General features: G+C 38.2%; 1 protein-coding gene across 1 annotated transcript; it reads right to left on the reverse strand.

Moving 5' to 3' along the window:
* Window positions 1-1,289: 1,289 nt before the first annotated feature.
* Window positions 1,290-14,138, reverse strand: rab32a (RAB32a, member RAS oncogene family). Its single transcript, XM_034142533.1, has 3 exons — window positions 13,740-14,138; window positions 5,154-5,431; window positions 1,290-2,491 (listed from the first exon to the last, which is right to left on the reverse strand). Exons 1-3 carry the CDS (start codon window positions 13,951-13,953, stop codon window positions 2,342-2,344), a joined length of 642 nt encoding a protein of 213 aa, XP_033998424.1. The 5' UTR covers window positions 13,954-14,138; the 3' UTR covers window positions 1,290-2,341.
* Window positions 14,139-14,996: the final 858 nt, after the last annotated feature.

Consider the following 14,996-nt stretch of genomic DNA (forward strand, 5'->3'; position numbering starts at 1 on the left):
ATGTACAAAGAACCAAAAAGTCAGGTAGCTTGCCGGGGGTACATTTGTTTGGTTATGTCTCTGCTCTTCAAAGTTTCTCGTTGCTCAGCAACGGAGCCTTAAGGTGGGCGGGGACTGCAGCTGTGGCATCACTTGTTACTATAGTGAGGGATAGTCAGATTTTCCTTAACAACTAATCTATTTACAAAGCAGCAAAGAAACCTAATCAATTAAAAAGCTGGCCATATTGTCCTTTGTATAAACTGACACAATAAAACAATAGATTGAAACTGAAACCATCCAGAATATCGCCTCAGTTACTGTAACTTGACTCAGTAGCCTACCTTCCTCGAACCATCTTGATGAAAGTGTAACATTAAAAGCGTCACAAAGGTTGCATCTTCATGTATACCATGGCATTGAATAGCATTGATTTGCCTTAAATTAACAGATCATAGTGTAAAACCACACAATTGTAGCACCTCCTACACAGTAACATATACATTCATAGATTAAAACCAATACATCTGTATTATGTCAAGGTTTTAACTTTTTCTCTGAAATATTTTATTAATTTCATGCAGATTGAAGTATTGGCATTTAATGAGAGTTCCTGTAATGTAATACACCACAATACTGGTACACCTCCACTGCATTCCTGCTTCACAAACAGTTGTGTGTGTGGATGAGAGAGTACAAGTCATAGTGGTGAGGACATTGTCTGATGACTATCACACACTGTTTCTTAAGTGAAATCACATGGTCCTGTCTCCCTCTCTGACACACACAGACATGCGCAGAGTCTGAGTCATACATACATACATACATTTCACAAATACAACTTCATCTGTTGCACTGTGTGTCTTCAAGGGTAACTTAAAACCATGTTGTACGCATACACATGTTGTGACCTTGTTTTTCACATGCACAACTCTATAAATTGTGGCCATTAATGCTTACAGTACAGTACAGTGCTGGATGATATAACATCTAGACTTGTGAGTCTTATTCTAGCCATTGACTTTACCATTTGCTATTAATCTGTGCTTTTCATTAGGTAACCAACACTTAGGCCTGCTTTCAAAGATCAAATGATGTTGCCATCTCACTCTGAAGAGTTGCAGAACTTCTACTCGAGCATGGTTTATATATCTGCCACACCACACTAAGCCACACATGGTGCAACTTATTTATTCATTTTCATTCACAGAATATTATATGATACAAAAATAAAATAATACAGTAGATGAACTCATTTAAATATATTACAGAAATATATGTGAACAGACTAATCACCGGTAGACAACAACAATATTTTAAAATGTTTATTCTATTTTGGTCTTGTATATTTAAAGTATTTTTACATACACACTTTATCTCAACACAGTGTTTAAAAAGTCTTTCAGGTTTTTAATCTGAACACTTTAATGTACCAGAAAGTGAAGTCCTCCATTACATTCTGTTTTTCTGATATTTCGCTTGACAGTTGCATGGCAATGTATGACCCAACAATAAAAAGAAAAAAACATGCTGTAAATCTAAATGTTTATGCTGGTGAAAAGACCATGTCTCATATAGTACCACAATTAGATTATTATACTGTATTGTCTTTGTAAAAGTTTGAGTAAACAAAGTGTTCTGCTCTAATTAACATTGCAGTTTTTTTTAACAGAAATTATTAAATCAAGCCAACAATTAATTAAATGAGATACAATAACTCTTTGATAATGCTTAACCGTGAATTTTGTCTGCTTTCTTTTTCAAACAGTAGTAGAACAGCTGGAAACATAAACATGAGCGTGCTGCGAGCTCAAAAGGGACTTGTCTCACAGAAAAATATTGAATGACAAGGAAACGGACAGAAATCGAGAGGCTACAGGTGGTTTTCTAGTTAGTTTTTTGTGAGTTTTGCTTAGTTTGAGCCCCTTTCAAGCATGGTATATTCCAGGGCTTCAGGGGCTAACAGGGCAACTGGAGGAGTAGCAGGGTCCAAGTGTGGAGGGCTGGGTAGGATTTAAAGTTGGTGGTGGAATAAACCATCAGGGAAATGTGCAGTGAGATGAACACAATAATAAAGAAGGGGTGGTTTAGAAGTGTCAACAAAGAAGGAAACAGCCCTACAGAGACAGAGACAGTGACAACATTAAGATAAAATTGGGCTTCTATTCTGGCCTAGTGAGAACAACTATGGATGTGCAGGGCAAACGGGCATCAGTGCAGAGAGGAGAAGATCCTGGAGCTTTGGAGACCCAAGAATTGATATTCCTCAGAGAGGCTGCAGTAGAGGGCTGAGAGCCACAGGCCGGGTGCCGGGTCAGACCCTGCCAAAGGAGGCGGATGGCTAATATGAATGGATTTAGTGTCAGCAGCAGCCGGACTTGCTCTCAGCAGCCACAGTCTCCTGGTCCAGTTTGATCCGGTCTCCATTGCTCTCCTCGTATGGCAAACCTTTGTCGTTAGCCAAGATATTCTCAACCAGGAAACGTGCTGCGTCGTCCACGTTGATGTTGTCCTAGAAAAAGGTCAAAACAGAATATCAGAGTCGTTGTACAAAAGTACATCTGCAGAGTAACAATCAGACCCTGATGCATGTCTTTGCTTGCATCTTTAAATATTTGTTTTGGAAGTCAACTCAACCCCTCTCCATGAAACAGCCTGTTAAAGCAACAGTTTGGAGACAGGGACTATTACCAGAGATCTGAGGCTGACAGGGACGAGTTACAAACAGCCATTTACTTGTGTCCTTCACACTGTGGCGAAAAGCTGTCATCCCATGGGTTGAAGAGTTAATGAATATTAATGGCCTTTCTCCAGGCTCTGTAGCAACAACATTTTTTACAAAGAGGCCTGGTCATCTTGGGTAAAGGCGAACAGAGTTTTTTTTTTTAGAGATTACGTTTGCTATGAAAATCTAATTCCTTTTTGTTCATTTCATTTAATTTCAAACCTTTATTTAACCAGGTGGTCCCATTGAGATCATCGATCTCTTTTTCAAGGGAGACCTGCAGCAAGTAGGTTACAACATGAAACAACAAAAAACAATAAAGGACATCATACATCATATTTACAGGGCTACATTTACATACCTATCGGCATTGTTGTACAAAATAACATATCTGACAAGGAAAAATGTGGTATATTATTTGTCCAAATGTACTGTTAAAATCTGTTGTAGTGTTTAATTAATTGGAAGTGCGCACAATCACATGATTGTGTCTAGTTAACGTTTAAGTAATGTTTTTATGATTGTTCAATGAGTAGAGGGCGTGCTCCAATCAGAACAAGAGGCACCTCACAATTAGAGGGACTAAGTTGTTGATTACATAAAAGGCTGATTAGGACCACAGGAAATTAACAGCCTCTCCGCATTTGACAACGTTTTAAAAACTGGTGAAGACTTTTCAGCTCAAGAAAACTGTGTTTTGCTTCTTAAACTGAAACAAAGTTTGGTACTCATTGAGAAAAAAAAAAATAAAACAGAGTTTGTTGTATGTCTGGCTTATAGCCAACGTGACAGGCATACAAAAGAACAACACTTCATTGCACTCACAGAAAAGCTTTGCACTGATCACACACACCAACACACTTCACATGACACAGCACGTGACATGGCTGCACAGCCTAAGATTATCTGGAATGAGTTAACTAAGTTTACCCGGGCTTCCAAAACTGATCAAAGCATTCCTCTTTACCATTCCACGTCTCCCAAAGCAGAATCAAAAAATGACACAAATGTAAATGCAAAACATGGGAGAGGGCTTTCCCAGGACTCTCGTAGTTAAGAAAATGATCAATTGGCTGGCTGTGATTTTAGCCCTTGTCAGAAACAACTGCATCTTTCATAGGACGTCATTTATAAATGAACATGACACGGCACACCCAGAGTGCTGGCAGCCTTTTGTTCATGTCAGCCTCGTGCTCTCACTCAGTTACCTGCTGAGGAGTCTTGTATTATAGCATAGAGTTTGCACCTCAGAAAAAAACAAGACTTACAGCTGTGGAAGGTAGGTCAGTAGATTTACTCAAGTATTGTGCACTGTTTTTGGTACTTTTCCCTACGTCATGGAATGGAAATATTGTACCTTGCACTCTATATCATTTGTTTAAAAGGTGAAGTTACTACTTACTTTACATATGTACTTTTTATATACAAAACCAGATTAAAAACATGATGCTTTTTTACAAATGAAACTACCCAACAGTATATTAAAGAACTGCTTTACACAAATTATAATCCTACAATGCAAATATTCTCCCTGATGATTTTGTTGCAAATAGTCGTTTACTTTTCTTAGGTAAATGTTGCATGCAGGGCCTTAACACTACTACTCTTACTCTACTCAAAATGATCTCTCTTGACCAAAATACTAGTCACAAAAAGACAGAGTTACAAAAATATAATGTAAACACAATAACATTAAAACTGTAATATCATGACCGAAGTTGAAGAGAAACACAACCTAACATTATCTGTCAGGGGTCCTATCACTCAAAGCTCTGGGCTGCAACATCAATCAACGTCATGCGATACCAGCTGTCCAACAAATCTTTTCCCTGGTTGGAAAGATAAATGTCTGTAGACGTTGCGCATGACTGGCAGCAGAACAAAAACGTATACCATTTGCCATTATACAACACTGACATTTGGATCAAAACATTTACAATTGTTAAAACCTGTTGAGAGAATGCCCCAAGTCTTAACAAAAAACAAATCACTACATGTAACTATTTCACGATTGCCTTAGAAGTGAATAAGCCATTCAGTAAAATGGCAAAGTGTCTTGACCAGAAATATCCAGTCTCATCTTAGTTTGACTTGGCTGTGTATTTCAAAGCTCTCATCAAATCCGATTTTCCGCAAACTCGAGTCACGTTCATGCGTGAAATAAGATTTTAAGACATTACTAGTCATGTTTGGACCATGACCCAGGAAGCTTTAAAAGGAAATGTGTATCCCCAGTGTGAAAGATATTTTTGCCAGTATTAATCCCTGTAATTCCATGCTGCTGAATTGTAGAGTAACCACAAATAAAACGTAGAGAAAAATCAGAGAGCATGTTCATGAAAAAAGCCTGTTAAACAGATATAAATAGAAATACATCTAAGAGCACATAGACCTGTTTTATGCAAATGTGTAAGTAATGGCTTCTGCGTCTAATGTATTGATCTCTCACCTTTGCTGAGGTTTCAAACCAGCCCAGGAAGCCGGTCTCTTTGCAGAAATTGTCCATTAGGGTTGTGTTGTTGGAGCTGTCGTTCTTCTGGTCGCATTTATTGGCGAGCAGAACTGAGGGGATGGGGCTGCCATTAGCCAGCTTCACCTTGCTGTCCAGGTCGTGCTTCCACTTAGACACCGCCTCAAACGTGGAGCCCCTTGTCACATCGAACACCACGAATGCCCCCACAGCCTCTTTGTAGTACACTCGCGTCATGTTCCCAAATCGCTCCTGACCTGGAGGACAGAAAGAGAATACAGTGAAACATTTGCATTTTTACAAAGCCGCTGAAAGCAATACGAGTAATAGGTTTTTGGATTTGTGTAATGATTCAAAACATGTGGATGTAATGAAGCCCTCAAAAGCAAATACCATCACAGTATTTAAAGGATGAAACCAGGATGTCTAGCCCTGAGATTGTCATGCAAGTAATTCAGTCTCATTTCTTTCTCCATTTTGTCCATTGATAGAGATGAGGGCCTAATCGACACAGAGAATGGAAGAAGTAATCTGCTGTAATGATAAACCCTTTCTCTGTACTCATATTCCAAAAAATCTAAGAAAATAGTTCACAAGAGGCAAAGCATATTTGTATTTGGTGTCACTATTAATCTGAGAGAGACTCTTCTTAAACACAACCGGACCAGAGTGTTTTTTACTTCTTTTAAAAACTACCAATATGTCTGTCACACTGCCTCTTTGTGCATTTAACTCTTTGTGAATCCCACAACATCATAGAAAACAGCTACAGATATATCCACTGAACAAATATATCCACTTAGGGCTGTGCAATTAATCGTATTTTAATCGCAATTACGATTTTGGCCTGCCACAATTACGAAAACAACATAATCGAAAAAAACAATTATTTTGCTTTGCTAGGTTGTGACAGTGCACTGCAACATATTTGATCTAATTTATTTTAGTCTAATTTATTTGTATTTATCATATTTACATATGTTTAGTAGCTTGTTGGAGTGCGCTCCAAAATATTTGTTGATCTTGTTTATTGGTATTTATTATTTTTGATATTATTTATTTAAATGTGAATATAAATGTATCATTTATTTTATTTATTTTTGTATTGGTTTTTCAGTTGAATTATACGTTCAGGGTAATCAACAGTTAAAAAGATACTGTTCAAATTATTATTTGTATTTGTTTTAAAGTTCAATAAATGGATGTTTTCAAAGTCAATGAATAATCGTATTTAATAATCGTGATATCAATTATTGACCAAAATAATCGTGATTATGATTTTTGCCATAATCGCACAGCCCTATATCCACTGTAGATTTTAATAATGTTACTCATAACAAATACAAACATCAACAAGATGTTCCATACTTAAGTAAGCAATAGTACTTTATCTTAACCCTTAAGAGGAAACAGACTCTTGAAGTGGCGAAAACAAGTCCAAGCCGAGCTCTCTAACATAACTTTTACTCGGACCACATCACTTCACCTTAGCACAAGTGTGCACTGATGCGTGCAGCACAGCATCTCATTGGAGGAAGTGAATCTATGGTCAGCGGTTCAACAGGTGAACGGTATTTATTTTAATACTATGCTGTCACACTTTGAAGCCTATCTGATCAAAACAAAATCGGTGACGTAAACTGCCTGGATCGCAAATACAAATGGAAAATATGATTAGATAGAAGGTTGTTTTTATGCTGGGAGCTCATAGTTTAAATAACAATTACATTATGTTTCAGACCACATAAAGCAAAAGCAGTTATATATTAAAAGTTGGGGGATTATGGTTGTTTTTCTCTTTTTTGATGACAGCAGTGTTTTTTCTTTAGATAAAATAAAATGTCTCATACACACACGAGAGCTTGCGTAAGCTTCAATATATGGTTCCTATTTTTGAGCTTTTGCGTGCCCATATCAGTTCTGTTTATGATGGTGATTCATCATAACATATGACCTGCACAAAATGCTGATTTTAAGTACAACTATAAATATATGTCTCTTTCGGTTATCTGATGTGAACACACAAAACTCAGATTTAGTTGTTTTTTTTTACTTGAAATCAGGCTACAATAATTTGTTTAGGTTTAATAGAGGGCTATTGCTTCTTTACATTGGCTCACGTATTGTGTCTTTTAAGCACCTGCTCATTTCACTTAGATTTAGTCTCAGCAAACACATCAGGCTTCCAATGACTTTAGGTAACATTTGACTGATTTAGCACATCTTTTTGCTACACTGCTCCAATTTAGGAAAGCCTAGAAGGCAAGTGTAATTGTACTGTGTATTAGGACGTCAGCCTCCACCAGAGCCAAGTTACAAAATAGAAAATGAACCTAAGATTGAGGAACTGCAAGCAAAGCTTCTCTCAGCATACTTTCACTTTACTGTGGGTACTTACCCAATGACACGAGGAACTGGAGTTGTGTGGCGCAATGCGGGTGTGAGCAAGAGAGTGAATACACTGTGGGTCCCACAGGCCTGACGGTAATTGCTCATAATTGAGAGTCTAATTTTAGCTGATATAACCCCAGGTGAATTCACCAGAGACACGACACAGTGGGATAAAGAGCTGATGGACTGGAATAAGTCTTTTATTTCCAGGCCTTTTGTAGCTCATACATCCACAATATAGAAAGGAAAAAATTGCTTAATAATTTACCAGGCTGCTGTCTCATCTTGTTTTAATTATTTTTGCAAGGTCTGACTGAGCCCAACGTTAAGCCAAAACGGAGTAACTGAACAATTTTTAGCACAGAGGCAAAGAATGCAATAAACTATGTTTTATTCAATTAAATGAACTCCTTTCACCAATGAACAAAGCCAGTGATCAGACCCATTATTATTTCATAACATCCAAAAAAGGGCTTTTGTGTTAAGCTGAAAAAATGGAGGAACAATGGCTAAAAAGTAATCTTACGTCGCACAGCACACTCTTTTTTTTGCAAAGTAGTAAGTGAATGATGAGAATAAGTATGCTCATTCATTTATACCAGGAGTAAAGCACCAACTGTTCGCTGAAGAGGCCATGGACAGCATGTCATTGTCCACATTCAACACTTCACTTGATTTTCTGACATGGCCAGTCCTTTTCCTGGGTCGATGTGCAGGCACAGGAGGTTGGGGGCTTAACCTTACTTCTCCTTGGAGAGAACCGCCTGGATGGAATAGACTCATATGGGGTGATTATATCAATCAATACCACCAATGTGATTGGCACAGATATACACCTGACTGTTGCATGGTGTAATGAGTTATGTGGGGTATTGATATGTGGCTGTGGTATACATTAAATGACAGCAAATCCCAAGATGCCTGAACTTTAACTTTTGATAATCATTCAGCTCCATTGACTGAAGCCAGTCCTGTTTTAGAAAAACAACCAAATAAGAAAATTCTACATCATTCCTGATAGCTTCTTCCAAAGCACGGCAAATCTGAACTTTACTTAAAATAAACTACAGTGCACATGATTTTGGTCAAGAATGGAGGTCTACGGCACAGAAGATTAAGCTTTATCAGGGTTTTGATACACAGCCAGTTCCCTTCAATGTCGGTTTTGGTCATTCCTTTAGATTTGTTTAAAAAAAAGAAGGATACTGTATATTACGAATGCTGCAACTACTGTTTATTTGTATTTCTGATTATTTTATCTACTAATCAAATACTTAATTCCAACAAAAAATCCCCATCATTTCCCACAGACTTAAAAAATGGTTTCTTCAGATGTCTTGTTTTATCCTACCAACCATGTAAAACCATTTAAAAGAAAGAAAATAAATTCTGTTTCCTATCAAGAATGACACAGATAATCATGAAATCCTCAAATTTAAGAAGCTGGAACCAGACCACCAAACACTGATATTCAACGAAGCAATAACATTTAAATAAAAGGATAGATAACATTATACTGAAAGTATTAATGGCTGACATTTGCTGCTCACCCTAACAGCAGAAAACACAAGAATCAAAAGAGCTGTGTGAACAATTGAGTATTTACTCTCTGAATGCCACAGAGGCGCATGAGACTGCCAGAGAGAAGAACAAAGACTTGTGCTGCTGCCTCAAACGCTCAACATGCCTGCAAACGAAAGAAATGTATGTCTGAATCTATCCAGGAGAAACGGCAAACTATTGAGAAATCCCAAAGGGTTGAAGCGAGGTCATTTCAGTTGCGTCTACCACACTAATGAACACTGGTGCATGGCCAAAGGTACAGTTTGGTATTCTGGGTATGGACCTGGGATATCTTCAGAAATCTGCCGTTAATGCCTCAGTTTCAGCCACTGTATCATATCTGTTTGTGTGGGAGACATAGAAATAAAAGTCTCATCATTATCCATAGCCCTAGCAACCCCACTTCCCTCTACGGTCGCACATATTGCTATCCTGTGGGTGGGTTACCATAGAAACTGTCCAAGCCAGACACGGCAGTAGCAACAGCAGCAGTCTCCGTCTGTTGATGGGAGGCAACTGGCTGTAAAACTTCACCACACGCCCTCCCAGCAACTACATTACCCAAACTACACAGGGTCCAGTCATTAAAGGTAGTCTTCAGCACGAGCTTCTCAGGACAGACCGTGAACATCACATGACTGGCACGTTCAAATTCCACAGAGCAGCATGTGAGAGGTGACTTACTCCAGCTTACCAAGGCCTCAAGCACCAAACAAAGTCTGAATTCAGGGGAAATCCTCAACCTACAAGTCGTGTGACTATTGTTTTCCTCTACCTTTAACTGAAGGGTTAATGGGGGCCGATTAATATAAAGCCTTGGCACAACGTTGCAGGAATTTAGCTGAAAATACTAACATTTGTTGTAGATTTATTACATGTGATCCATTTAAACTACTACTGCATCAAAATCCTTTTTCAATCTGTGTAAGAATCAAGAACAGGCCAGGAATTGTTTCATGTTTTTCATTATTTCTGGTTATATTAAACTGTAGGATACAGAAAAGTGAAAAACAAAACTATATATTCTACATAATTACTACGAAAACTATAAAAAAAATACCAGATAATGACAGAGTTGTGTAAATGATCAACTTACCAGAGATATCAGAGATATTCTCAAGTGTAAAGTGGAGTGACCAAGGAAATGTTCAGCAAAGACTGTTACTTTTTACACTAAGGAGCTCCTTATTGCACATTGTTGGTGTGGAGCATTCATTGCTCATTCAACATTGGTGCATTTTTTCTACACGGTGTGCTTAAAAAGGCCTCAAGGTCACATTCGGTATTTAAAGTTGCGATTGCTAAATGGGGATTAATTGCTCTGCAGCAATAAAGTGTTACTTAGTGGTTGAGTTGTTTATTCTGTTAGACGATCAACAATCAAAACTAATTAGTCACTTTTTCAAAGATCAATTTGGTTTAAGTAATTACAATCGTTACTACCTACATCTCATCTTCAAAGATATATTAATAAAGACAAAATTATTTTTTAGAGGAAATAATCTACAGATTTATTGATGATAAATGTAATTGTTACATACAGCTCTTTCCTTAACCTTACACACACAAAATCCAAAGACAAAAGGTTAGGACAAACATTTATAAAACATAATCCTGGTGGAAAATGAAATGTTTGAGGGGAAAAGAGAGTAGTTGGAGGGGTCAATGTAAAATCCCATGTTCCTGACAGTACAGTGGGTTAGCACTGTGATGGAAACCCCTGCATACATCATACTGTAGTAACATGCATCCTCCGGCTCTTAGGTTCAGTCCTACGAGGTGCAGGCTATTTTAACACTTTGACTATTGGTAATCATCCTGTCCACAGTCTTTGACAAATCAAGGAGAGAGTAGCAATTCCGGGTGAAAAGGGGGTGGGAGCTCTGCTAGCTTTACACTGACTTCCATGTTGTCCACATCACGTACAAGCCTCTGATTACTGTCATTCCTCCCAGACTGTAATCATTAGTAGGGTTGCTAAAAGACAACCCTACTCTGAAGTTGCCCTCAGCGTTGCCCAGAAGATAATTCCTCCTCCTTTTCTGCACGATTAAATGGCTTAATGACTGGTCTTAATGACTTGGAAAATATACCTCGAGCTCTTTCACACCAACGATTTGATACTTATTTCATCCTCGGAGTCTGCTGGCCAGACCTTGTTGAGGTGCGATAATTGTAATTGACTATCTGTGTCATTTTACCTCAAACGTACTTCTGGGGGAGAGCCCACTCTGCCAATCAGTCTGCAATGACCCCCCCCCGCCACACACACAAACCAACTGTCCACCCCCTTTCCGTCACTGCTGTTAGCGATGGAATAAAAATAAAAACAGCAGTCTTCTTACCATCTGTCCTGATCTATCTCAGCACATGAGGTTTGTTAGATTGAGGGAGAAGAAAGGCCACGGTGGCGTTGGGAAGTATGAATTGAGTAAATCTAAAAAGGGCTATTTTATTTGTATTTGCACAACATGAAAAAAATATTAAATGGACATTAAAAATAGAATTGAAAATATGTTTACATTTCCTTAAATCAGAGCTCACATACTGTATGTATGTACAAAATGCAATGTAATGTATGTACACAGTGGATGTGACATTGAGCAGCTGACTCTTCAAAATACAGAAATCTTGACAAGCAACTCAGTAGTTAAAGATTTTACAGCAAAGCCAGATTACAAGCTATAACTGTGCCATGCCTATGAACAGCATGTACTAGGAAACAATCCCTATTCTCTGTGTTGCATGTGGTGCTAAATCACTTGCACATGGTGATTTTCAACCATCTTGAATAGTTTATAGTTTACCCATCTCAAGCTCTGTCGTGTGCATCATCTCTGGAAACCCATGACTGAGAGTCAGAAGGTACAGTGAAGGATTCATTGTACTTTAAATCCTTCGGTTGCAATTCAACTTCAGGAAATAGCAAATAGACAAATAAGTGTGAGCACAAAGTCCAATCTTAATGACAGCCGATGTCATCATAAGTAGTCATTTTGTCATCCTGTCAAAACAAAGGTTATGTCCACTACAAGCCTGCAGCTGAAAACAAAACCTGAGCTAGTTAAGTATTCACTGAATTACAGTTGCAAGGCTTTATGAACGACCAATAAGTAAATCTGACATTTATTTTGTTGTCAACTGCGATTGCTTGTTTTCTGCGTCTTTTATGATAGTAAACTAAATATTTTTGGACTCTGGTTCAGACCAAACAAGCAGTTTAAATATCGTGATGACCACTTATCAGTATTTTCCGACATTTCATAGTCCTTACAATTCATTCTTTAACTGAGCACATAATGCACACACAGACAGTGCACAGTCCTCTCCTCGAATGCCACCTTCTCAGAGAAAGATTAACTACTCCTACTTTCCTTCTGCACATGTGAGATCATTACTGTTTAGTCTAGGACTGTACCGAACAGATAATACAAATGGCATTTCTTAACTGTCACTTTTAAAGAACATATTTGCCATTTAGAATTACAGCAGCTACATAATAAAAAAAAAGAGACAACCCTTGGACTCTTTACCATCAACAGCACACACAGGCCCTGAAGCCATGTGATCTCATTAAACCAAACGAAAAAATACCTACCATAAATTGACCTTATGATTTACAGTATATCTGACTATTTCCCAAGCACTAATGTGAGTTTTATTTTAGGCTAGGAGGATACTCTAGGAATAACATGAAAGAAAAGAGGCTAATAGGATGTCAGAGAGACCCTTCACCCTCCCATCACCACACATTACATCTCTCATTCTGCCGATTTAAATGTGGAAAAAGCCTGCATTGATCAACATGGAAGTGTAAAAGAGAGTTATTGTGTGTGCTGGTTTGTCTACTTCTCACTTCCTCTCTGACCTGTCCTTTCCAGCAAGCCATTCTCAGACACTTTCTGTTTGCAATGTGATATTTTGGTGCCTGAAGATGAACACACAGTGAGAGTTTGAAACAGCCTGCAAGTGTGAAACTTTATTTACACTGCTCTGATTTGTCTGGCTTGCTTACTCAAGCTGCTGGAATTCACAGGTTGCTGTGTGTGCTAAGTTTAGAAGCTCATAGGGAGTTTACCCAAGTTTATTGAAATCCTCCCATGAAAAAAAAGGATCACATGGCAGAAGGACTTTTGGGTAACATTACAGTGACATTGCAACATGAACAACAGCATTGAATAACGATGAGGAACAGTTAAGTCAAATTAGCAAACCTTTAAACAAATTAATCCCTAGAGAAAATATAACAAGAATATGATGGTGAGTTCAGGGAGGGGGGTGGCGCTCTGTCGGTAATGACAACGTGACCTACATTCCTCTGAATTATATCATAAAGGGGACGAGCAGACATGATCAACCGGTCTTTTCTGTTGGAAATTCCTCCTGCCTAACTGAGCTTGTGGTACTTACTTCTGTACATTATGTCTATATTTCTGTTTGAATATTAAAACTTAAATGTTGAATTTCGTCATATCTTGCAATCTGTGAAAGTGAAACTTCCCCCTGTGCCACACAGAGAAGTTGAGCTTGGCATCCATTGATAGTGAAAGCATCTGATTCGGTTTAAAGCACCAAGTGTCACATGACTGTAGTGAATTAGCGTCTCCTTACCTGCGATGTCCCACAGCTGTAACCTGACCAGCGTTTTGTTGTCCCAGTTGATCACTTTAAGAGCAAAGTCGACCCCGATCGTCGCCCTGTAGTGCTGCGAGAAGAGCTGGTGCACGTAGCGTTTGATGATGCTCGTTTTCCCGACGCCTAATTCCCCGATGACCAGCACTTTGAACAAGTACTCCTTACACTCAAATACCGAGCCCCCGGCCATGCTGACACAGACACCGACAACTTTTCTCTAAACTCTGGCAGCTTCTGCTTTGTCGCTCATGTATGCTTCCTGTGAGAGCTGCTGTAGGACTGGGCTGGTCAGAGGGCTCAGGGCCAGATGCAACAGAAATTACGTTTGTCTCTCCCCTTTCAATTATCCTTCTCCTCCTCCTGCTCAGTAACCACCTGATAAGTCATAGGACCCGGAAATGTAAGAAACTTGACATACGCTCAGGCGTCCTCGTGCTGCTGCAGACAGAAACCTTCTCATGTGTACAGAGTGATGTGTTGTCCCCGCATTCAAACTCAAGCTCCCCAACTGTGTAATGTCAATGTATAATTGAAATAAAGTAACCATGAACCAAAGCCACTGTGGGACTTCCTTTGTACTTTAAAAACAAAGAAACAAGTATGCATTATTTGCTGCATTCAGAATAGTGGGTGGGTGGATACATTTTTGGAGTATATTACATTTCTTTGTTTTTAAATATGTGCCTTAAACATATTTAATTTGTTTAATTTGAAGAAAAGGGTCAAATTAACTAGTTCATTAAAAAAAAGTAAAATATAAAGCTATCGATAAATGTATGCAAATATTTTTACTTCAAAGATTTTACTGCTGGATGGACACATAATGAAAAAAAGTCCATTGTTTTCTTGAAAGCTCCAGCATCACATCAGACATTTTTAGGTGGAATATTGAGCAACAATTGCCTCAAAAAAAGTTTGGGTATCAAAATTATGTTATCTACCAAATGTCAAACTATGTCTTAAGATAAACATTTAATTTTAAAACATCTATGTGAAGTAACAATTAATAAAACACGTTTTTTAGTAGAGTTTGACCTAAAAACCTTTGAATTTAGCTTGACATACCTTGATAACCACTTGCGGATCATGGATTTCACACAAACCGTATTTTCCATCGATGTAAACTAATATTGAGCTCGGCAAGTCTTTTTGCAGGCGAACCGAATGACAACCCCGTTTTTGAAATCTATTGTATGCAGTAATCAGTCTTCTTAATATAAATTGTTTTTATTT

Source organism: Trematomus bernacchii, unplaced genomic scaffold (assembly GCF_902827165.1).
Source record: "Trematomus bernacchii unplaced genomic scaffold, fTreBer1.1, whole genome shotgun sequence".
Lineage (NCBI taxonomy): Eukaryota > Metazoa > Chordata > Actinopteri > Perciformes > Nototheniidae > Trematomus > Trematomus bernacchii.

Excerpts from the sequence above, each read along its gene's own strand:
- rab32a (XM_034142533.1), bottom strand. The coding sequence starts at position 13,953 with ATGGCCGGGGGCTCGGTATTTGAGTGTAAGGAGTACTTGTTCAAAGTG. Across the intron at positions 5,432-13,739 it reads ACAGCTGTGGGACATCGCAG|GTCAGGAGCGATTTGGGAAC; the intron begins GTAAGGAGACGC and ends TCTGTCCTCCAG. Across the intron at positions 2,492-5,153 it reads GGTTTGAAACCTCAGCAAAG|GACAACATCAACGTGGACGA; the intron begins GTGAGAGATCAA and ends ACCTTTTTCTAG.